Here is a 21179-nt window from a genome sequence, read left to right on the forward strand (position 1 = left end):
GCAATCGTTAAAGGGGCACGATGGCCCGCCCTCCTCTGCCGTCGTGCTCCGGGTTCAGGTAGTTGCATGGCTTCCTCGTCCTCCTCCTCCTCATCATATGCATCTTCCTCCTCATCATCAGCCACTCTCACCTCAGGTGGGTCTTCAACTACCATCTGCTGCTGGCTCATGCTGGCTAAGTTATGCAGCATGCAGCACACAACAGTGAACTGACCGACAATCTCACGGGAGTATAGCAAGTAGCCTCCGGAATGGTCCAGGTATCGGAAACGCTGTTTCAAGATGCCAATGGTCCTCTCTATGATGCTGCGCGTTGCAATATGCGACATGTTGTATTCCCGGTCAGCTTCCGTCCAGGTTACGCGTAAGGGTGTCATGAGCCAGGTGGCGAGGCCATACCCTTTGTCTCCCAGTAGCCAGCTCTGCCCTCTGGCTGCCACTGAAACATGGCAGATATAATGCTCTCACGTAAGATGAATGCATCATAGGGTATCTTACATGAACTGACATAGAAACATAGAAAATAGGTGCAGGAGTAGGCCATTCGGCCCTTCGAGCCTGCAACACCATTCAATATGATCATGGCTGAACATGCAACTTCAGTACCCCATTCCTGCTTTCTCTCCATACCCCTTGATCCCTTTAGCTGTAAGGGCCACATCAAACTCCCTTTTGAATATATCTAACGAACTGGCCTCAACAACTTTCTGTGGTAGAGAATTCCACAGATTCACAATTCTCTGAGTGAAGAATTTTCTCCTCATCTCGGTCCTAAATGGCTTAACCCCTTATCCTTAGACTGTGACCCCTGGTTCTGGACTTCCCCAACATCGGGAACATTCTTCCTGCATCTAACCTGTCCAGTCCCATCGGTATTTTATATGTTTCTATGAGATCCTCCCTCATCCTTCTAAACTCCAGTGAATACATGCCCAGTTGATCCAGTCTCTCCTCATATGTCAAACCTGCCATCCCGGGAATCAGTCTGGTGAACCTTCGCTGCACTTCCTCAATAGCACGAATGTCCTTCCTCAGAGTAGGAGACCAAAACTGTATTCAATATTTAAGGTGTGACCTCACCAAGGCCTTGTACAACTGCAGTAAGACCTCCCTGCTCCTATACTCAAATCCTCTCGCTATGAAGGGATGATGCGATGCATGTCGTCACACACGAGCTTCACATTAATGAAGTGGAAACTTTTTCTGTTCCTGTACATCTCGAATCCTCCAAAGGTGCTCGCAAAGCGATGTGGGTACAATCAATGCTTTGGGAAGCCAGAAATCCTGGAGAATCCCACAGCCCCGTCAAGCACTGCCTGGGTGGTCATGACAAACTTTATGTAGTCATTCTCTGGGCATATAGTGCAACAGTCACCTGCTGAATACAGACGTGTGTAGCTTGTTGAGAAATGGCGCATACATCCCCAGCTGTAGCTTGGAATGATCCAGATGCATAGAATGAAAGTGCAGCTATAACCTTCACTTCAACTGAGAAAACAGTCATCCTGAGGCTTCTAGGTTGCAGGTCTGCTTTCACCAACTCACAGATCTCAGTTTCAACTTCTTTGCGGAAAGGCAATCTTCTGACAGTCTGCATCACTCAGATGCAGGTACGAACGCCTGTCTCGCTAAACCCAACATGGGTAAGGCCTTCTGCCCATCACCTTACAGACCCTGAGATGCAATGACGTTGAATCAGTTGCCTCCTCCGCAGCACCATGATGCAAAAAGCTTGCACAAGGTATGGCATTGTCAGTATTGCTCTCATGCTTAAATTTTACCTTTGCAAGAAGCTCAAACTGGCAGACAGTCCAGACAAGGTTCTTTGTTCTCTCTCCCCACAGGTCTGTATGGACCACACCCAGGTCTGAGCAGGCGCAGTGATCGGGAATCCCCCGCCTCCCCACCCACAACCCCCCAGGCTACATGTGATGCCTTCCACAGCACCCACCCCCCCCCCCCCCCCCATCTGGACTCTGATAGTTCTGCCAAGTGTGCTTGTAATTTACCTTGCATTTTGAGCTGTTCTACAAAACAAAGAACTTGTCCAAGTCTCTCTGTTGATTGGCTGGATTATAGTAGATGTCTGAGTTTTCTCTAATTGTTTCTCTTTTACAGAGGGTTTTTGAAATTGAAAAATGTTTAAAAATGATCTTCATTATAGTAGAAGCACACACAGAAAACATTAGTGAACCACTATTTCTCAAAAATTTGGAACCTTATCTCCAAATGTCGTCAGGGATTGTTTCCATGAATTCTTGTTGCAATTTTGTAAAACTTACTAGCCCAGATTTTGCGGTTAACGTCGAAGGAATGGCTCTCGCCGTTCACTCTGCTGACAGCTGCCCACAGAGTTTTTGCGGGCTTTTGAGCAAAGTCTTGTTATCATCGGGTGTCTGATCTAGCACGTCTATGCTGTTTTATGAGAAGATCAAGAAACAGCAAGGCTCTTCAACAAATCATATTTAAGAATCTTCACTGAGACACAAAGGCCCCGATTTTAAATGCAGGTGGATTCCCCACTCGGGCCGGAGTTAAAATTACAGTCGGAACTCAATGAAGTTATGGGGCTGCAACATGCATATGTAAAGAATGACACTGTTGGCTCCAGGCACAGGTTCTTGCTGCCTGCTCAGGAGAGCAGGTTACAATTGCAGATGTTGTGATCATGGTGGCTTTCACCAGGGAAATTTTAACTGCCCACCCGCCAAGTTTCTACTGAGTGAGTAGAGTTAAAATTGCCCCTGCAGAGTTGAAAAGGAAGAATACATTAGTTTTAACTCATGTACAGAAAGCAAAATAGAGGGAAAGAAAGATGGGATTAAGAGAGAGTGAGATAAGCAACAAGACAGAAAAAGTAAAAAAAAATGTAAAAAAATCTCCAACACTAATTAAATTCTGAAGGAATGAGATTGTATACTTGTAAAATTGCATTTTCAGGGCCAGAAGGTGTTTGGCAGTAATTATGACTGATCCACACTGTTAAAAATTCAGTTATACCTGAATGCACCAGCCCTAACTTTTTCTACCGTGTTTAGTGGGTAACTCGTGGGTAAGTACAGCAAGTTCACGGCCTTACATTGATTTCAATGCTGAGTATATCGGCGAGGTACTGTTATAGCACAGCATTGTGGAGGAGCATGGTAATTTGGACTGTGACTGACGGATTTCCGCGTTTAACTGCGCACGTGCTAACTCTGGAAGTTGCTGACCAATTTACTCCATAATAACAGTGAGTGGTATTAGCCTCACTGTTATTCTCAAGGCAAAGTCCATTACGTTATAATATATAATTCAATTTTCTGTGGTGGTACAAATGGTGGAGAATAGGGTTACTCTCTTGCCTGTCTCTAGTATCTTCATGTTTCTGTTTCTCTCTGTTGCTGTTTTATTTCTCGCTTCTATCCTCTCAATTCTTTTTGATACCGATTGTGTCTTTTATATTCACTCCTCTCTGCATTTTTCTTATTTTCATTATCACTGACCCTTTTCAATTGTCAATAAAGCACAGCTGAAATTATTACTTGACTTCAAAATTCAACTGATTTGTTTTTATCATTGAAGGAACAGTAAATCAGTGTTGTCCAATAGAAATTGCTGACTAGCCACAGGTGTGGTTATACCTGTGCACTAATTTTAGTATTCCCAAAGTTTAGAAGAATGAGAGGTGATCTCATTGAAAAATGTACAATTCTTAAGAGGCTTAACAGGGTAGATGCTGGGAGGATGTTTCCCCTGGCTGGGGAGTCTAGATCTATGGGTCACAGTTTCAGAATAAAGGTTGGCCAGTTAGTACGGAGATCAGGAGAAATTTCTTCACTCAGAATGTTGTGAATCATTGGAATTCTCTACCCCAGAGGGCTGTGGCTGCTCACTTGATGCGTATAATCAAGACAGATATTGGTAGCATTTTGGATACTAAGGGAATCAAGCGATATGGGGATAGTGCAGGAAGGTGGAGTTGAGGAAGATGATCAGCCATGATCTTACTGAATTTCGGAGCAGACACGAAATGCCGAATGGCCTACTCATGTTCCTATTTCTTGAGGTTCTTAGTAGAAAACAATACAGGTGAACGTATTTCACATGTATATTTACTTAAAAGCCATCTGCCAACATTCAGTGTGAAACTTTACCGTCTTTCTCTGTCAGGAACGTTTGGAATTATGGCATGAATTGATCAGACACAACACATCTTAGTGCAGTTCTTGGTTTTTGTGCAGTAGTTGTGAGCACTACTGAGTTCAGCAATGTGATTAATGAAAACGTTAACTCAATGACATGCACCATACTGGCCTCTGCTCTCCATCCAGAGTGTGCTTGGATGTTGCTTGCCCTTTGTCATGTCATGCACTGTTGGAGTGGATCGTTATTGGCTGAGTTTGCTTTCTTCTGCTGGCTTGGAGCGGTTATTCCAATTGGTCAAGCTGACCATGATGACAGCTCCCTTTTCGATATAATGTTGCTTCTGTTTCCATGCTGTTGAAGTCTGGCATTTTCACCCATGTTACACATCATTTTAGCAGATAACTAATAAGCAATAACCAGTGATGTCCATTAACCATTTACCAGGTTTGAATGAGTTTAATGACTTTGTCTGCTGTGTTTAAGTGCCCAACATTAAAATGAACTTGGGGGTTTGAGCAACTGGAGTTTGGTTACTCATGCAAATTGGTCCACAATACAAAACTGAACATAGGGGGTACAAATTGATGATTAAATTCAGAATGGCAATGTGGAAGGCTAATGTGAGAAATAGTCAAAATTCAGATTGGGATAAAGGCATATTATTGGGACAGGACAATTTTAGAAGTATCATAGAAACATAGAAAATAGGTGCAGGAGTAGGCCATTTGGCCCTTCAAGCCTGCACCACCATTCAATATGATCATGGCTGATCATTCACCTCAGTACCCCTTTCCCGCTATCCCTCCATACCCCTTGATCCCTTTAGCCGTAAGGGCCACATCTAACTCCCTCTTGAATATATCCAACGAACTGGCATCAACGACTCTTTGCGGCAGGGAATTCCACAGGTTAACAACTCTCTGAGTGAAGAAGTTTCTCCTCATCTCAGTCCTAAATGGCCTACCCCTTATCCTAAGGCTGTGTCCCCTGGTTCTGGACTTCCCCAACATCGGGAACATTTTTCCTGCATCTAACCTGTCCCGTCCCGTCAGAATCTTATACGTTTCTATGAGATCCCCTCTCATCCTTCTAAACTCCACTGTATAAAGGCCCAGTTGATCCAGTCTCTCCTCATATGTCAGTCCAGCCATCCCAGGAATCAGTCTGGTGAACCTTCGCTGCACTCCCTCAATAGCAAGAACGTCCTTCCTCAGGTTAGGAGACCAAAACTGAACACAATATTCCAGTTGAAGCCTCACCAAGGCCCTTTACAATTGCTGTAATACCTCCCTGCTCCTATACTCAAATCCCCTAGCTATGAAGGCCAATATGCCATTTGCCTTCTTCACCGCCTGCTGTACCTGCATGCCAACTTTCAATGACTGATGAACCATGACACCCAGGTCTCGTTGCACCTCCCTTTTTCCTAATCTGCCGCCATTCAGATAATATTATGTCTTCGTGTTTTTGCCACCAAAGTGGATAACCTCACATTTATCCACATTATACTGCATCTGCTATGCATTTGCCCACTCTCCCAACCTGTCCAAATCACCCTGCAGCCTCTTAGCATCGTCCTCACAGCTCACACCGCCACCCAGTTTAGTGTCATCTGCAAACTTGGAGATATTACCCTCAATTCCTTCATCCAAATCATTAATGTATATTGTGAAGAGCTGGGGTCCCAGCACTGAGCCCTGCAGTACTCCACTAGTTATTGCCTCCCATTCTGAAAAGGACCCATTTATCCCGACTCTCTGCTTCCTATCTGCCAACCAATTCTCTATCCATGCCACTACATTACCCCCAATACCATGTGCCTTGATCTTGCACACCAATCTCTTATGTGGTATCTTGTCAAAGGCCTTTTGAAAATCCAAATACACCATATCCACTGATTCTCCAATGTCCACTCTACTAGTTACATCCTCAAAAAATTCCAGAAGATTGGTCAAGCATGATTTCCCTTTCATAAATCCATGCTGACTTGGACCGATCCTGTCACCACTTTCCAAATGCGCTGCTATTTCATCCTTAATAATAGATTCCAACATTTTCCCCACTACTGATGTCAGGCTAACCGGTCTATAATTACCCATTTTCTCTCCCTCCTTTTTTAAAAAGTGGTGTTACATTAGCTACCCTCCAGTCCATAGGAACTGATCCAGCGTCGATAGACTGTTGGAAAATGATTACCAATGCATCCACTATTTCTAGGGCCACCTCCTTAAGTACTCTGGGATGCAGACAATCAGGCCCTGGGGATTTATCGTCCTTCAAGCCCATCAATTTCCCCAACACAATTTCCCACCTAATAAGGATATCCTTCAGATCCTCCTTCTCATTAGACCCTCGGTCCCCTAGTACATCCGGAAGTTCATTTGTGTCTTCTTTCGTGAAGACAGAACCAAAGTATTTGTTCAATTGGTCTGCCATTTCTTTGCTCCCCATTATTACTTCACCTGAGTCCGACTGCAAGGGACCTACGTTTGTTTTCACCGATCTTTTTCTCTTCAGATTTCTATAGAAGCTTTTGCAGTTAGTTTTTATGTTCCCGGCAAGCTTCCTCTCATGCTCTATTTCCCCCCTCCTAATTAAACCCTTTGTTGTCCTCTGCTGAATTCTAAATTTCTCTCAGTCCTCAGGTTTGCTACTTTTTCTGGCCAATTTATATGCCTCTTCCTTGGATCTAACACTATCCTTAATTTCCCTTGTTAGCCACGGTTGAGCCACCTTCCCTGTTTTATTTTTACTCCAGACAGGGATGTACAATTGTTGAAGTTCATCCATGTGATCTATAAATGTGTGCACTTGCCTATCCACCATCAGCCCTTTAAATATCATTTGCCAGCCTATTCTAGCTAATTCACGCCTCATGCCATTGAAGTTAGCTTTCCTTAAGTTTAGGACCCTAGTTTCTGAATTAACTGTGTCACTCTCAGTCTTAATAAAGAATTCTATCATATTATGGTAATTCTTCCCCAAGGGGCCTCGCACAACAAGATTGCTAATTAGTCCCTTCTCATTACACATCACCCAGTCTAGGATGGCAAGCTCTCTAGTCGGTTCCTCCACATATTGGTCAAGAAAACCATCCCTAATACACTCCAGGAAATCCTCCTCCACCGTATTGCTCCCAGTTTGGTTAGCTCAATCTATATGTAAATTAAAGTCACCCATGATAACTGCTGTACCTTTATTGCACACATCTCTTATTTCTTGTTTTATGCTTTCCCCTACCTCACTACTACTGTTTGGTGGCCTGTACACAACTCCCACCAGCGTTTTCTGCCCTTTGGTATTCCGCAGCTCTACCCATACCGATTCCACATCAGCCAAGCCAATGTCTTTCCTTACTATTGCATTAATTTCTTCTTTGACCAGCAACGCCACCCCACCTCCTTTTCCTTTCTGTCTGTCCTTCCTAAATGTTGAATACCCCTGGATGTTTAATTCCCCAGCCTTGGTCACCCTGGAGCCATATCTCTGTGATGTCAATTATATCGTATCAATTAACTGCTATCTGCACAGTTAATTCGTCCACCTTATTCCGAATACTCCTCGCATTGAGGCACAGAGCCTTCAGGCTTGTCCCTTTAACACACCTTTCCCCTTGAGAATTTTGCTGTAATGTGGCCCTTTTTGTTTTTTGCCTTGGGATTCTCTGCCCTCTACTTTTACTATTCTCCTTTCTATCTTTTCCCTCTGTCTCCCTTTTATTTCCCTCTGCCTCCCTGCATAGGTTCCCATCTCCCTGCCATATTAGTTTAACTCCTCCCCAACAGCACTAGCAAACACTCCCCCTAGGGCATTGGTTCCGGTCCTGCCCAGGTGCAGACCGTCCGGCTTGTACTGGTCCCACCTCCCCCAGAACCAGTTCCAATGTCCCAGGAATTTGAATCATTCCCTTCTGCACCACTCCTCAAGCCACGTATTCATCTGAGTTATTCTGCAATTCCTACTCTGACTAGCACGTGGCACTGGTAGAAATCCTGAGATTACTACTTTTGAGGTCCTACTTTTTAATTTAACTTCTAGCTCCCTAAATTTATCTCGTAGGACCTCATCCCGTTTTTTACCTATATCATTGGTACCTATGTGTACCACGACTGGCTGTTCACCCTCCCTTTTCAGAATGTCCTGCACCTGCTCCGAGACATCCTTGACCCTTGCACCAAGGAGGCAACATACCATCCTGGAGTCTCTGTTGCAGCCGCACAAACGCCTATCTATTCCCCTTACAATCGAATCCCCTATCACTATCGCTCTCCCACTCTTTTTCCTGCCCTCCTGTGCAGCAGAACCACCCACGGTTTCATGAACTTGACTGCTGCTGTCCTCCCCTGATGAGTCATCCCCCTCAACAGTACCCAAAGCGGTGTATCTGTTTTGCAGGGGGATGACCGCAGGGGACCCCTGCACTACCTTCCTTACACTGCTCTTCCTGCTGGTCACCCATTTACTATTTGGCTGAGTACCCTTTACTTACGGTGTGACCAACTCGCTAAACGTGGTATTCACGTCATTCTCAGCATCGTGCATGCTCCACAGTGAGTCCACCCGCAGCTCCAGCACTGCAATGCGGTCTGTCAGGAGCTGGAGGCGGATACACTTCCCGCACACGTAGTCGTCAGGGACACCGGAAGCATCCCTGACTTCCCACATAGTACAGGAGGAGCATAACACGTGTCCGAGCTCTCCTGCCATGACTTAACACTTAGATACGCTTAATTTGGCAACAACAATGCTAAATGTTACTTACTGATAAAGAAAGAAAAAGAAAAGCTACTCACCAATCACCAGCCAATCACTTACCCCCTTGGCTGTGACGTCACCTTTCGATTTCTTTCTACTTCTTTTTTGCCTTTTCCCTGTAGCTGCACAAGCACGCCTCAGCGACGCACCTCCTCAACGCACCTCCCGACTCTCTCCACGCACCTGGAACTCCCGAGCCTCTCCGACGCATTGGGCCTTTTTATAGACCTCAGCGACACACCTCCCGACTCTCTCCACGTACCTGAAACTCCCGAGAGATCAGAGGAATTGACTTTTCTTTCATCTGTGTTGTTAATGGCGTTCTTCATGTCGATGTTGAGCTATATGTTCCATTGATAGTCTTTGCTGTACAAAATGCTAATTTTCTTGTTCTTAAAAAGTAAAATGACCAGCTTAGTTTTCCAAGCTCCCATGAACCTGGGTGTCGAATTTGTGTATATTTTCTCAAATTTGACATTTGATAGGTACACTTAACAGGAGATAAAGATCAACTGAAATTTGTAACCAGTTGGAGCACCTCAAATCCGGTGATACATGAAAGAGGAAGTTGGGACTTGGACCGAGGCCTGTATTCTTTGTACTTTATTTTTGAATTTGGGCTTGAGCTTAATGGTAAATTGTGAGGCGCCTGTGCCCATATTCCCAATTTGTGCTCTGACCGGCTTAAACATTGCACTGAGAATACAATTTATAAAATTACTCCTGCAGTATATATTGACAATTATTTTGGTCTTGATGTTTAATCTTGTTCGATGTCTGAATTTTTCTTTTGTATTATTAAATCTCCTGAGTATGTTTCTTATCTCTTTGAGTTATAATCCTCGAAATTGGGGGCGCAGGATTTATCACCACCCGTTAACACCAATTTAGGCGATAAAATGGCAAATGGGTCCCGTGGCAGCTGCCATCTTCTGATGGCCGATAGCGCAACCGATATTAGTGATCGCTAAAACTATGGAGATGATGCAGATCGTAACGTCAGTGAGTGTGCAACGCTTACTTGACGCCTGATCTGCGGGTTTGGAGTTCGACATTCAACTTACAGGCATGCCTTAAGTGCGAGGAGCTGAGCAAGCAGGAAGAATGCTCCAGCAGCGGTACTTAAAGGGATTATCAGCAATTACTTGCACTGACATGTTTGTTTAGGTTAACATAGAAACATAGAAACATAGAAAATAGGTGCAGGAGTAGGCCATTTGGCCCTTTGAGCCTGCACCACCATTCAATAAGATCATGGCTGATCATTCCCTCAGTACCTCTTTCCTGCGTTCTCTCCATACCCCTTGATTCCCTTAGCTGTAAGGGCCATATCTAACTCCCTCTTGAATATATCCAATGAACTGGCATCACAACTAGTTTGACTGGCTCTGTGCTCTGTGCAGCTTTCTGTAACTCTCGAAGCTTAATATAATTCTTTCCAACTTCTATGGTAAGAGGGAATGTTACTGCAAGTGGAGAATGCCTTCATTCTTACTTAAACGCTTCTCAAAATACATGCTCACAGTCATGGGGGCTCTACTGGCAGTCCCCCTCGTGCTTGAATATCTTTGGGAGATGGAATGGAAGCAGCGAAGAAGACGAGAAGATGCCGCAGAGGGAGGAGAAAGAGGGCCTGGAAGGCTCTCAACAGGAGGACTTTCCCACCTGGGTCTTCCGAGAGCACTTCTCTTGTATCGATTTAAGTAAGGAGCAGTGTTTGAAGAGACTATGCTTCATCAAGGAGATGATCTCAGAACTCTGCCACATCCTGCAACCAGACCTGCAGCATGACAGCAGGGCAAACATGGCTTTCCCAGTATCAGTTGTCAGTGAAGGTCACCATGACCCTCAATTTCTTTGCTTGCAGATCCCTTCCAGTCTGCAGCAGGAGACACAGCTAATATCTCACAGTTCGCAGTCCATCATTGCATCTGAGAGGTCTCTGAGGTTCTCTACAGTAGGAGAAGGGACAACGTTGTCTTCTCTCTGTGCAGAAATAGTGGATGCATTGGTGATCATTTTCCAACAGTCTATTGACTCTGGATCAGTTCCTATGGACTGGAGGGTAGCTAATGTAACACCACTTTTTAAGAAAGGAGGGAGAGAGAAAACGGGTAATTATAGACTTGTTAGCCTGACATCAGTAGTGGGGAAAATGTTTGAATCAGTTATTAAAGATGAAATAGCAGCGCATTTGGAAAGCAGTGACAGGATCGGTCCAAGTCAGCATGGATTTATGAAAGGGAAATCATGCTTGACAAATCTTCTAGAATTTTTTGAGGATATAACTGGTAGAGTAGACAAGGGAGAACCAGTGGATGTGGTATATTTGGACCTTCAAAAAGCTTTTGACAAGGTCTCACAAGAGATTGGTGTGCAAAATTAAAGCACATGATATTGGGGGTAATGTACTGACATGGATAGAGAACTGATTGGCAGACAGGAAGCAGAGAGTCGGGATAAATGTGTCCTTTTCAGAAAAGCAGGCAGTGACTAGTGGGGTGCCGCAGGGCTCAGTGCTGGGGCCCCAGCTATTTACAATATACATTAATGATTTAGATGAAGGAATTGAGTGTAATATCTCCAAGTTTGCAGATGATACTAAGCTGGGTGGCAGTGTGAGCTGTGAGGAGGATACTAAGAGGCTGCAGGGTGACTTGGACAGGTTAGGTGAGTGGGCAAACACATGGCAGATGCAGTACAATGTGGATAAATGTGAGGTTATCCACTTTGGGGGCAAAAACACGAAGCAGAATATTATCCTCATCTCAGTCCTAAATGGCTGACCCCTTACCCTTAGACTATGTCCCCTGGTTCTGGACTTCCCCAACATCGGGAATATTCTTCCTGCATCTAGCCTGTCCAGTCCCATCAGAATTTTATATGTTTCTATGAGATCCCCTCTCATCCTTCGAAACTCCAGTGAATACAGGCCCAGTCAATCCAGTTTCTCCTCATATGTCAGTCCTGCCATCCCGGGAATCAGTCTGGTAAACCTTCGCTGCACTCCCTTAATAGCAAGAACATCCTTCCTCAGATTAGGAGACCAAAACTGAACACAATATTCTAGTTGAGGCCTCACTAAGGCCCTGTACAACTGCAGTTAGACCCCCCTGCTCCTATACTCAAATCTCCTAGCTATGAACACCAACATACCATTTGCCTTCTTCACCGCCTGCTGAACCTGCATGCCAACTTTCAATGACTGGTGTACCATGACACCCAGGTCTCACTGCACCTCCCCCTTTCCTAATCTGCCACCATTCAGATAATATTCTGCCTTTGTGTCTTTGCCATCAAAGTGGATAACCTCACATTTATCCACATTATACTGTATCTGCCACGCGTTTGCCCACTCACCTAACCTGTCCAAATCACCCTGCAGCCTTTTAGCGTCCTCCTCACAGCTCACACTGCCACCCAGCTTAGTGTCATCTGCAAATTTGGACATATTACACTCAATTCCCTCAGTGATCAACAGTGATAGTGGTTTGGATCATGGCAAATATATGTCACTGGACTGCTGCCTTTACTTTTGTTGTTTTGTACTAGGATTTTAAAGTTATAACTTCAAAGGAATTATACATTTAGGAATGGAAGAAAAGTCTTGTAAGTGGCAGTGCTTTACTATGCATTAAGGTAATTTTATGCAAGAGACAAACTTGTGGGTTAATAATGAAAAAGATTAAAGATTGTCAATTAAGTTGGCTATGTTTTTTTCTAATTATCCTTTGTGATGTTTGAAGTGATTTCACATTTAGAGGGAATCTTCCTCATGATTACAAAAATGGGGACATTAACTCTTTGCAATATGTGAAGTGAAATGAGTTTATCAAGAAGTCATTATGATTTTGCTACACAACAGAATGGATATCTTCTCCATTCATACTTTGTAAGATTAAAGCAAAGACAGTTAACTGCAAAGGTCATATTTAATGTTCCCACATCTGGTGTGCTTTTCATCAGTTTTAAATCCAAACTATTGATTGTGTTGATCTAATGTGCTCTAGAATGTTAACTAAGGAGACAGGCTCATGTTTAAGGTGAATTATGATCTTCGCAGTATCATTCTATCATTGTCACCAATTTGGAAGGGTAACTTTCTGTGTTTTTTTAAACCAAAAATAGGCAAACAATGCCCAAACTCACCAGCAACTTTTTCTTGTGGTTAAAATAATTGAATCTATTCACTTTATAGCCACCAAATTTAACAAGTGATTTCCGACGATCAAAATCTATTATAATTAGGAATATTAAGATAGAATAATTGCAAACTGTGAAATAAAGCTCAGAATTGCTCTCATAAAATTGAATTATATAGAATTGCATAGAAGGTGCAGCACAGAAACTGCTGTTCAAATTCTATTCAAATGGTCTATGCCGGTGTTTATGCTCCACACAAGTCTCCTCCCACCCTACTTCGTCTGACCCTATCTGCATATCCTTCTATTCATTTCTCCCTTATGTGCTTATCTAGCTTTCCTTTAAATGCATCTATGCTATTCGCCTCCATTATTCCATGTGGTAACAATGTCCACAATCTAACCACTCTCTGGGTAAAGAAGTTTCACTTGAATTATTTATGGTGACTATCTTATATTTATGGCCTCTAGTTTTGGACTCCCCCACAAGTGGAAACATCTCTATGTCTACCCTATCAAATTCCTTCCTAATGTTAAAGGCCTCTATTAGATCACCCCTTAGCCTTCCTTAACTAGAGACTAGAGCCCCAGCCTGTGTTTTAACCTCTCAGTTTCTAGTATCATCCTTGTGAAGCTTTTTTGCACCTTCTACAGTGGCTCCATATCCTTTGCATAACATGGAGACCCTAACTGTGCACAGTACACTTAAGTGTGATCTAACCAAGGTTCTATACAAGTTTAACATAGATTCTCTGCTTTTCAATTCTGTCCCTCTAGAAATGAACTCAGTGCTTTGTTTGCATTTGTTATGGCCATGTCAACTTGCAATGCTACTTTTAATGATTTGTGAATGTGTATCTCTATATCCCTTTGCTCCTTTAGCTCATTTAGCCTCCTTATTCTTCCTACTAAAATGTACCATCGCAGACTTTTTATTTGATTCTGCTGTAGATTTTATTTTAGCTGAGAATGCCCCAAATCATATATTATGAGAAGTGACTGATTGCTTCAATAATTTTAAAATAATTTAGGGTTAGATTTGGTGAGAAACTATCTTTTGTCTGAATTTTGGTTTGTTTTGATATGAAGTGTCTTTCAAGCTATGTCTTCCTATACTCATAGAACTTTTAAGGGTTCTTGGACAAAACACCAATAGGCAGCAGTCATTACGTTTTGTTCAATGGATTATGATTTATTAAACTTACAGCAGTAGTATATTTAACAAAAGGCGATAACTGAATGAAAGCTCGCAGTCCTAGGTCTCTGGAAACTTCCAATGTTGATGTCATCTTCAATCTGTTCGTCGCTATTCCAGCAGTTTCTGTGTGAAGGTATTCTTTCAGTATCGATGTTTTAGCCAATTACTTATCAAAGGTTCGTTTGGCCAGTGTCCATATGGTCTTTAATAAAATCACCTTGTTAATTGGTTCGAATGGTCAAAATACCATTGTCACTCAGACCCAAGCTAGTATCTTGGCCACTCCTGCCGCCAAAAATTTTCCATCAACCCTGTTTTGTCCATGTTATCTTGTTTACAAATTCTTTCATCTCCTCGGAATCTGCCTTATTTATGCTGCTGTATTCTAACAGTAAGTTTTTATTACACCAACTCCAATTTCTACTTTGTTATTATAATAATTTGATCTTGACTCACAGCTCGTGACTCCTTATTATTTCTCTGTACATTTGAGCAGCTTCTAACATTTTAACCTTCCCATGCCCATAGAGAATTTGTTTGGTCAATGACTACAAATTGAATCTCTAATACCAGTCTTTCCTACTAAAATGCACCACCACAGACTTTTTATTTGATTCTGCTGTAGATTTTATTTATGCTGAGAATGCTCCAAATCATTTATTGTGAGAAGTGACTGATTGCTTCAATAATTTTAAAATAATTTAGTGTTAGATTTGGTGAGAAACTACCTTTTGTCTAAATCATGGTTCGTTTTGATATGAAGTGTCTTTCAAGCGACACTGATGTGTCATAAATGTTCAGTTGAGTTCTCAATACGTTAAAGAAGAAAGACTTGCATTTATATAGTGCCTTTCATGACCACCGGACATTTCAAAGCGTTTTACACCCAATGAAGTACTTTTGAAGTATAGTCACTGTTGTAATGTAGGAAACGCAGCAGCCAATTTGCGCACAGCAAGCTCCCACAAACAGCAATGTGATTATGACCAGATAATCTGTTTTTGTCACGTAGATTGAGGGATAAATATTGGCCAGGACAACGGGGACAACTCCCCTGCTCTTCTCCAAAATAGTGCCATGGGATCTTTTACGTCCACCTGAGAGAGCAGACAGGGCTCTAATGTCTCATCCGAAAGACAGCACCTCTGACAGTGCAGCACTCCCTCAGCATTGCACTGGAGTGTCAATGTTGATTTATGTGCTCAAGTCCCTGTAGTAGGACTTAAACCCACAACCTTCTGACTCAGAGGTGAGTGTGCTACCCACTGAGCCACAGCTGACAATCGTTCAATCATTCATTAGATTTTAATCATCATTGTTCAGTGCTGGTACAAATGAGAATTTACTGCAGCACAGAAGTACTAAGATAGCACAAATTGATATTCTATTTCATTACAAAGTTAAACCCCTTTGATAGAGTTACAATTTTTGAAAATCAGTTCTTATTCATTTGAAAAACATTTGCATCCTTGTGCTCGCTTCTCATGACATTGCTGGAATTTTAACTCTCACTAATCGGCAAGAAAGGAACGAGCCAGCAGTTAAATTAATGACTCCATTTCCTGCTCTGTTCTTCCCTATTCCCCATTTTAATTTCATTGGTTTGGTGGCAAATGAGGCTCTGAATGTCATTAATAAATGCAAATTGGGATTCTATGGACGAATATGGGACCCCAATGGCATTCTAACTCATGACTGTGGGGGTGCCCACTCGACTAAATAAAATTCTTGGGAGGCCAGCAAGGCCCGAAATGCTCATTTTAAGAAAAACTTTCCATAGTGATGCCAAGAGGAGCAAGAGTGCTCTTTTGATCCCCAAAGGAAAGTCCAGGCCTCTGTTACCCCAGGCACCCACCCCCCTCCAGCTATGAGACCCTTAAGACTTCCCCCACCCACCCCCATTTCTCAGCAGTGTTCTCTTGGTGCCAGCCTGCAGGTTGCCTGACCCCGCTGCCACCCCTTCCCCCCCCCACCCCCCCCCCCCCCCCATCTTGGTGGCTGGTTGCGGTTTTCCATCTGAAACTGTTGAGCAGCCGAGTAGCAGAATTCTAATGGCCCACCATTTTAATCTGCCGGGACTGTGACAAAAAAATTGCAGTGCTCCTATTGTGACCAATTATTTCTAAAATTTTAGTAACTTTAAAACAATTTGAGATTTTCACGATTGTTGTTTGCAGTTCTTGTTTTGGCAGCATTGACTAATAACTTTTTAAATGAACATTATTTCATCTGCCCCCAACATCCAACCACCCAAACACTTTGGTGCCAAAATTGGTGAAGGGCAAGGGGCACCCAAATGCCACCCAAAGGAATGCCGATGGCCGCTGAGATACCTGACGGTACTCTGGGTGGGGTTTTCGGCAAAAAGGTCTTTGAAAGGGTGCCGGCGGCAAAAGAGGGACTAACGCCGTTAATCTGGGCGGCAGCGGGTGGGAGCTCTCATTCTTGGCGGCAAAGGCGCTTGCTGCCCAAGTGCCGCCGAGGATGGAGTCGGGCCCACGGAGGGCCGAAGAGCTGCAAATAAAAAGCTTCAATAAAAAAACATCGGAAGACTTTCAGGGGACCCCATCAAGGTAAGTCATTGTAAAGAAAATGTTTTTAAATTGTTTACGAACCTTTATTTTTCAGCTCTTCATACTCACCGTCAGGGATAGACCAGCCTCCTCACAGCAGTCCACCCCCATTCTGGCGCCGACTCCCGCCCGCACCAATCTGGCATCTCGGCAGGCGGGAGGTCAGTTGCAACACTTGGCCATCCGCTGACGTCAGTGGGCGGTTCTCCCCTCTTGCCCGCTCCAGACCAAATCGAAACTGGCACTGGGCGCAACTTGAGGAGGAATGGCGGTGGCGGCGGGCGACAGTCAGTGGCAGTGGGCGGTAAGGCCGTTAATTTCGGCCCCTTAGTGACAAGACTGGTTTAAACAATGACCTAAACTTGATATTCTTCTGAGCTAATAAATCAGTCTGCACTCGAGCTTCTCTCATGGTTTTTATGAGGTGGTTTATAATCCTGAATTAGATAAATACCTTGTAATCAAGCCTAAATATCCCTTACTCTCACTTGATGATCAATTTATAATTTTCAAAATATGCTAGAAACTCTTTTGAGTTTACCTGCGAAAACATAAAACATTAAACGGTGCCACCCGACCTGGGTGACACTCCAGACATTTACAAGGCCCTTTTTTTTTTTTTTCCCCCTTTTTTTTTTGTGTTTTTCTTTTTTTTTTTTTTTTGGGCACTAAAATCACAATTTTCCCCAGTGCCCCCTATAAAAGGGAAGGGGGACACTAAAAGCACCGGCAATTAAAACAAATTAAACTTTAAAACGTAAAATCAAATTAAGATTTGGTTGCCGGGCGTGATGATGCACTCCAGTCCCTCCGGTGCCCACCTCTCGCGGAAGGCCGCGAGCGTACCGGTGGACACCGCGTGCTCCATCTCCAAGGACACCCTGGACCGGATGTAAGAGCGGAAGAGAGGCAGGCAGTCAGGTTGAACGACCCCCTCGACCGCCCGCTGCCTGGACCGGCTGATGGCACCCTTGGCCGTGCCCAGGAGCAGTCCTACGAGGAGGCCTTCGGACCTACCCGCTCCCCTCCGCACAGGGTGCCCAAAGATCAGGAGAGTGGGACTGAAGTGCAGCCAGAATTTCAGGAGCAGCCCCTTCAAATAGTGGAACAGGGGCTGCAACCTCGTGCATTCAATAAAAACATGGAACACGGACTCCTCCAGACCGCAGAAATTGCAGGCGGCCTGGGAGTCCGTGAACCGGCTTAAAAATTTATTGCACGGCACTGCTCCGTGCACCACCCTCCAGGCCAAGTCCCCGATGAATAGTGGGAGGACCCCTGCGTAGAGTGCCCTCCATCGGGGACCCCCGCCTCCTCCGGACGGCAAGATGGTACGCCATGGCGTGTCCGGACGGCCGGCGAGGATGGCAAAGTTGAGGGTGTGCAGGAGCAGCCCGTACAGGAAACCCCTCCGCGCGGAACTGAAAGGCACGGAGGGGATTTCCCCGAGGCGGCTCAAGTTGTGAGGCGCCGGCCCCCGAGGGAGGTTCCGGGGTTTGGCGCCGATGAGGAATTCCGTCCGGACGGGGGTCAGTTCGGACGGGATCTCCCCACGTGCTTGAGCCTCCTCGATGCACCTAACGGAGTCAGGGCCCAGAGCTGTTTTTAGCGACTCGATGGCATCGGCCGCGTGGCGGACGTTGGCAGAATTTAGGCGAAAATATGCTAGAATCTTTTAGTTTAATTGAACAGCTGTATTGCTTGTTAGTGCCTTATTGCCGACATTGCTGTATCATTTTTTTTCAGATAAGACTTGGATGCATTCACCTGAAGCTCTAACAAAACATTTTATACCTTACAACGTAAAGGTATGTACTATAATAATCACACTAAAGAAAAATGAATGTTTTAAGAGGAAAAATCTGCTACAGATTCTTGATAGCAAATGTAAATATCCGATCAATATTAACTGAATTTGGTTTGAAGTTTTGCTGTTTACATTGATATTGTTTGTGGCAGAATAGAGGAAACTTTGAAAATGCATCCTGTTAATTAATTCAAACTGTTCTGAAATATTACCAAATTATTATTTGCCACTTCGTAGTTATTCGGAATAAAACTTTAAGAATGATTTTTCTTACTATTATTATGTTTAAATCATCTTGAATATTAGATTTATATTCTTGCTATGTTGAGAACTGCCTACAGGAGTCTACGGAGAGCTCACGTTTGTTTAATGTACAGTTTAGAAACTGCATAATTATGGAACTGGCTGAGCTGGCATCCTGGGCTTTCATTTCTAAAACTTGGTTTCAAACCCAACCCACGTTGGTGGAGTCAAAGTCTCCACTCTCTGCTGACTATCACAGTATTGCAAGAAATTAGTTGGTCTGTTCTTGACCCCATCCTGAGGGGTTGAAGATCCCTAAGACAAAAATGACTATAGTACAGCAGAAATGAAGGGGGCAAAATTGCCCCATTTTTAGAGGCCCGCTAGCGCCTCCAGGGGCGGGGGTGGGGGGCATTACCGGCTCCCGGGAAATTGCCTGGGAGTTTGCGGAAGCACTGCCACAACAGTGCCACGCCCCGCGGTTAGTGCCCCGGGCTGCCGCGCGACCGCCGATGATGTCATCACCGTGCGCAGCGACCCCGCGCTGACCCCTTACCACCTTGCGGGGGAAATTTCCCCGTGGGCTGCGAGGCTGGCATGAGTGGATGTCAATGGCAGCTTCGCAGGCCACGACGCTGGCCGACATCCACTCTCGGGGCGCTACTTAAAGCCAGCGCTGCCATCTTTTCTGGATTGCCGACTCTCAGGTCGGCTCCAGGATGGCGACCCTAGCATGATCCGGTCCTCAATCGTGCAGCCCGGCACTCCGTCAGCACTCCGTGGAGCATCCGCGTAGCGCTTCACTCACCACCCCAGTAGCGCCCTTAAAGGAAGTAGAGCTCGCGAGAATGCGCTCTCCTACCTTTGAGGGGCGGTAAGCCCAGGTCAGTGGCGGGTGCGGGACTTTTGCGCCAGGTGCCGAAAGTCCCGTCCCCAGCTGGTTACCGCCCCAATTGGGGCGCAGGGCAATTTCTCCCCCTAGTGTTACTCAGACAGCCCATAAGGATGAGTGGTACAGGAAGTTAGAAAAATGCATACTGGTGCAGTTAAGGTGTGTTCTATAAAGTTTAACATTGAGGCATAGTGTTGGAATGGAATCAATAGTTTTTATTCTGCATCTAGCTGTAGTGTACCTGAGCTGGGAGTACTATTTGCCTACTGAAATAGTGTCGCAATCTGCAGCTCTAGATTCCTCACCTAAACTATTGAGTAAATAGCATTACCATAAACACCAAGATGTTGGTGACAAAATATTAACAAGCTTTGTATGATGTGCATTGTTATGATACGCTGAGTTATGTTAGCAGAACTTTGCTCTGGGAGAGAGAGAGAAGAACTGAAACTGCTCATCGAATGTCATGATTGGTGATTATTAGGCAATCGGTAACCTCCACCACAATGAATGAATGTACTGTCTCTTTCATATAGCCACTAAAATTCTGGCTTTCTGGTTTCCTTTCATATTGTTCTATCAGTGCTTTAGTTGATGACTTATCCTCTGACCTTTTCCTCAGTAACTAGGATTACCAAAACACTGTCCCACTCTGTTTTTTCTTGATACCAATAATCTCCTTCAGTTATCATCCGGCCCTATCACTCTTTTGTTGATGAATCCATTCTACATTTATTAGCTTAATTGAGGATGTATAGCTTCCAGTCCTTAGGCAGAGCAATGACTAAATCACTTCATTTTGATTCCCTCCATGATCTCTGCTGGGACAATGAAGATCTTGTGTTCTGTTGAGACATACTGGTTCCAAAATTCTGATTGGGGCCAAAGTGGAATCCCAGCAACTCTTTCCAGCACGTTAAGGCACACAAAATAGAGCAGAATGCTGTTCCGCCAGCATTCCACGTTATTTTTTTGGTGCAGCTATTTTTTAGCTGTGGGGAGGGTGTGGGCCGTTCTTCCATCCACACCTTTTTCATCAAGAGGGCATGTCTGGGAGGGTTGCCAGACTACCTCGAGAATTCTGAATGTATCACATTTGAAAGGCTGTTTAAAATAAGTTAAACCATACCTAGACGTTCAGCTGCTCGGATAATGACTCCTCTGTGGGTATTTTATTCTTCAGTCTGTTCCTTACCCCTCAAAATCTCTTCAATTTCTTTGAATGCCAAGTTTGACCAAGATTTGAATACTGCTCCTAAATCTTTGGAGGCTCTTACCACCTCACTTGCACCCCTGGAGTGGATAGAGGGAGAGGAAAAGAAAAGTCTAGCATTTATATAGCACCTTTCACAATCTCTGGATGTCCCAAAGCATTTCATAACTTCTTCACCCTCAGTTAAAGAAGTCCTGGCAGTATAGTTTGCGAAGAGAGAGAGAGAGT

General features: G+C 44.2%; 1 protein-coding gene across 3 annotated transcripts in view; it reads left to right on the forward strand.

The window, feature by feature from the left end:
• Positions 1–21179, forward strand: part of LOC139259903 (PTB domain-containing engulfment adapter protein 1-like) — a 797963-nt gene that overhangs the window by 448960 nt on the left and 327824 nt on the right. For all 3 annotated transcript variants that reach the window (XM_070875832.1, XM_070875834.1, XM_070875833.1), the window contains one exon: positions 18543–18604. In XM_070875832.1, coding sequence (XP_070731933.1) covers positions 18543–18604 — 62 coding nt within the window. The remainder of the gene's footprint in view (positions 1–18542; positions 18605–21179) is intronic.

This window comes from Pristiophorus japonicus, chromosome 3, assembly GCF_044704955.1.
Source record: "Pristiophorus japonicus isolate sPriJap1 chromosome 3, sPriJap1.hap1, whole genome shotgun sequence".
NCBI lineage: Eukaryota > Metazoa > Chordata > Chondrichthyes > Pristiophoridae > Pristiophorus > Pristiophorus japonicus.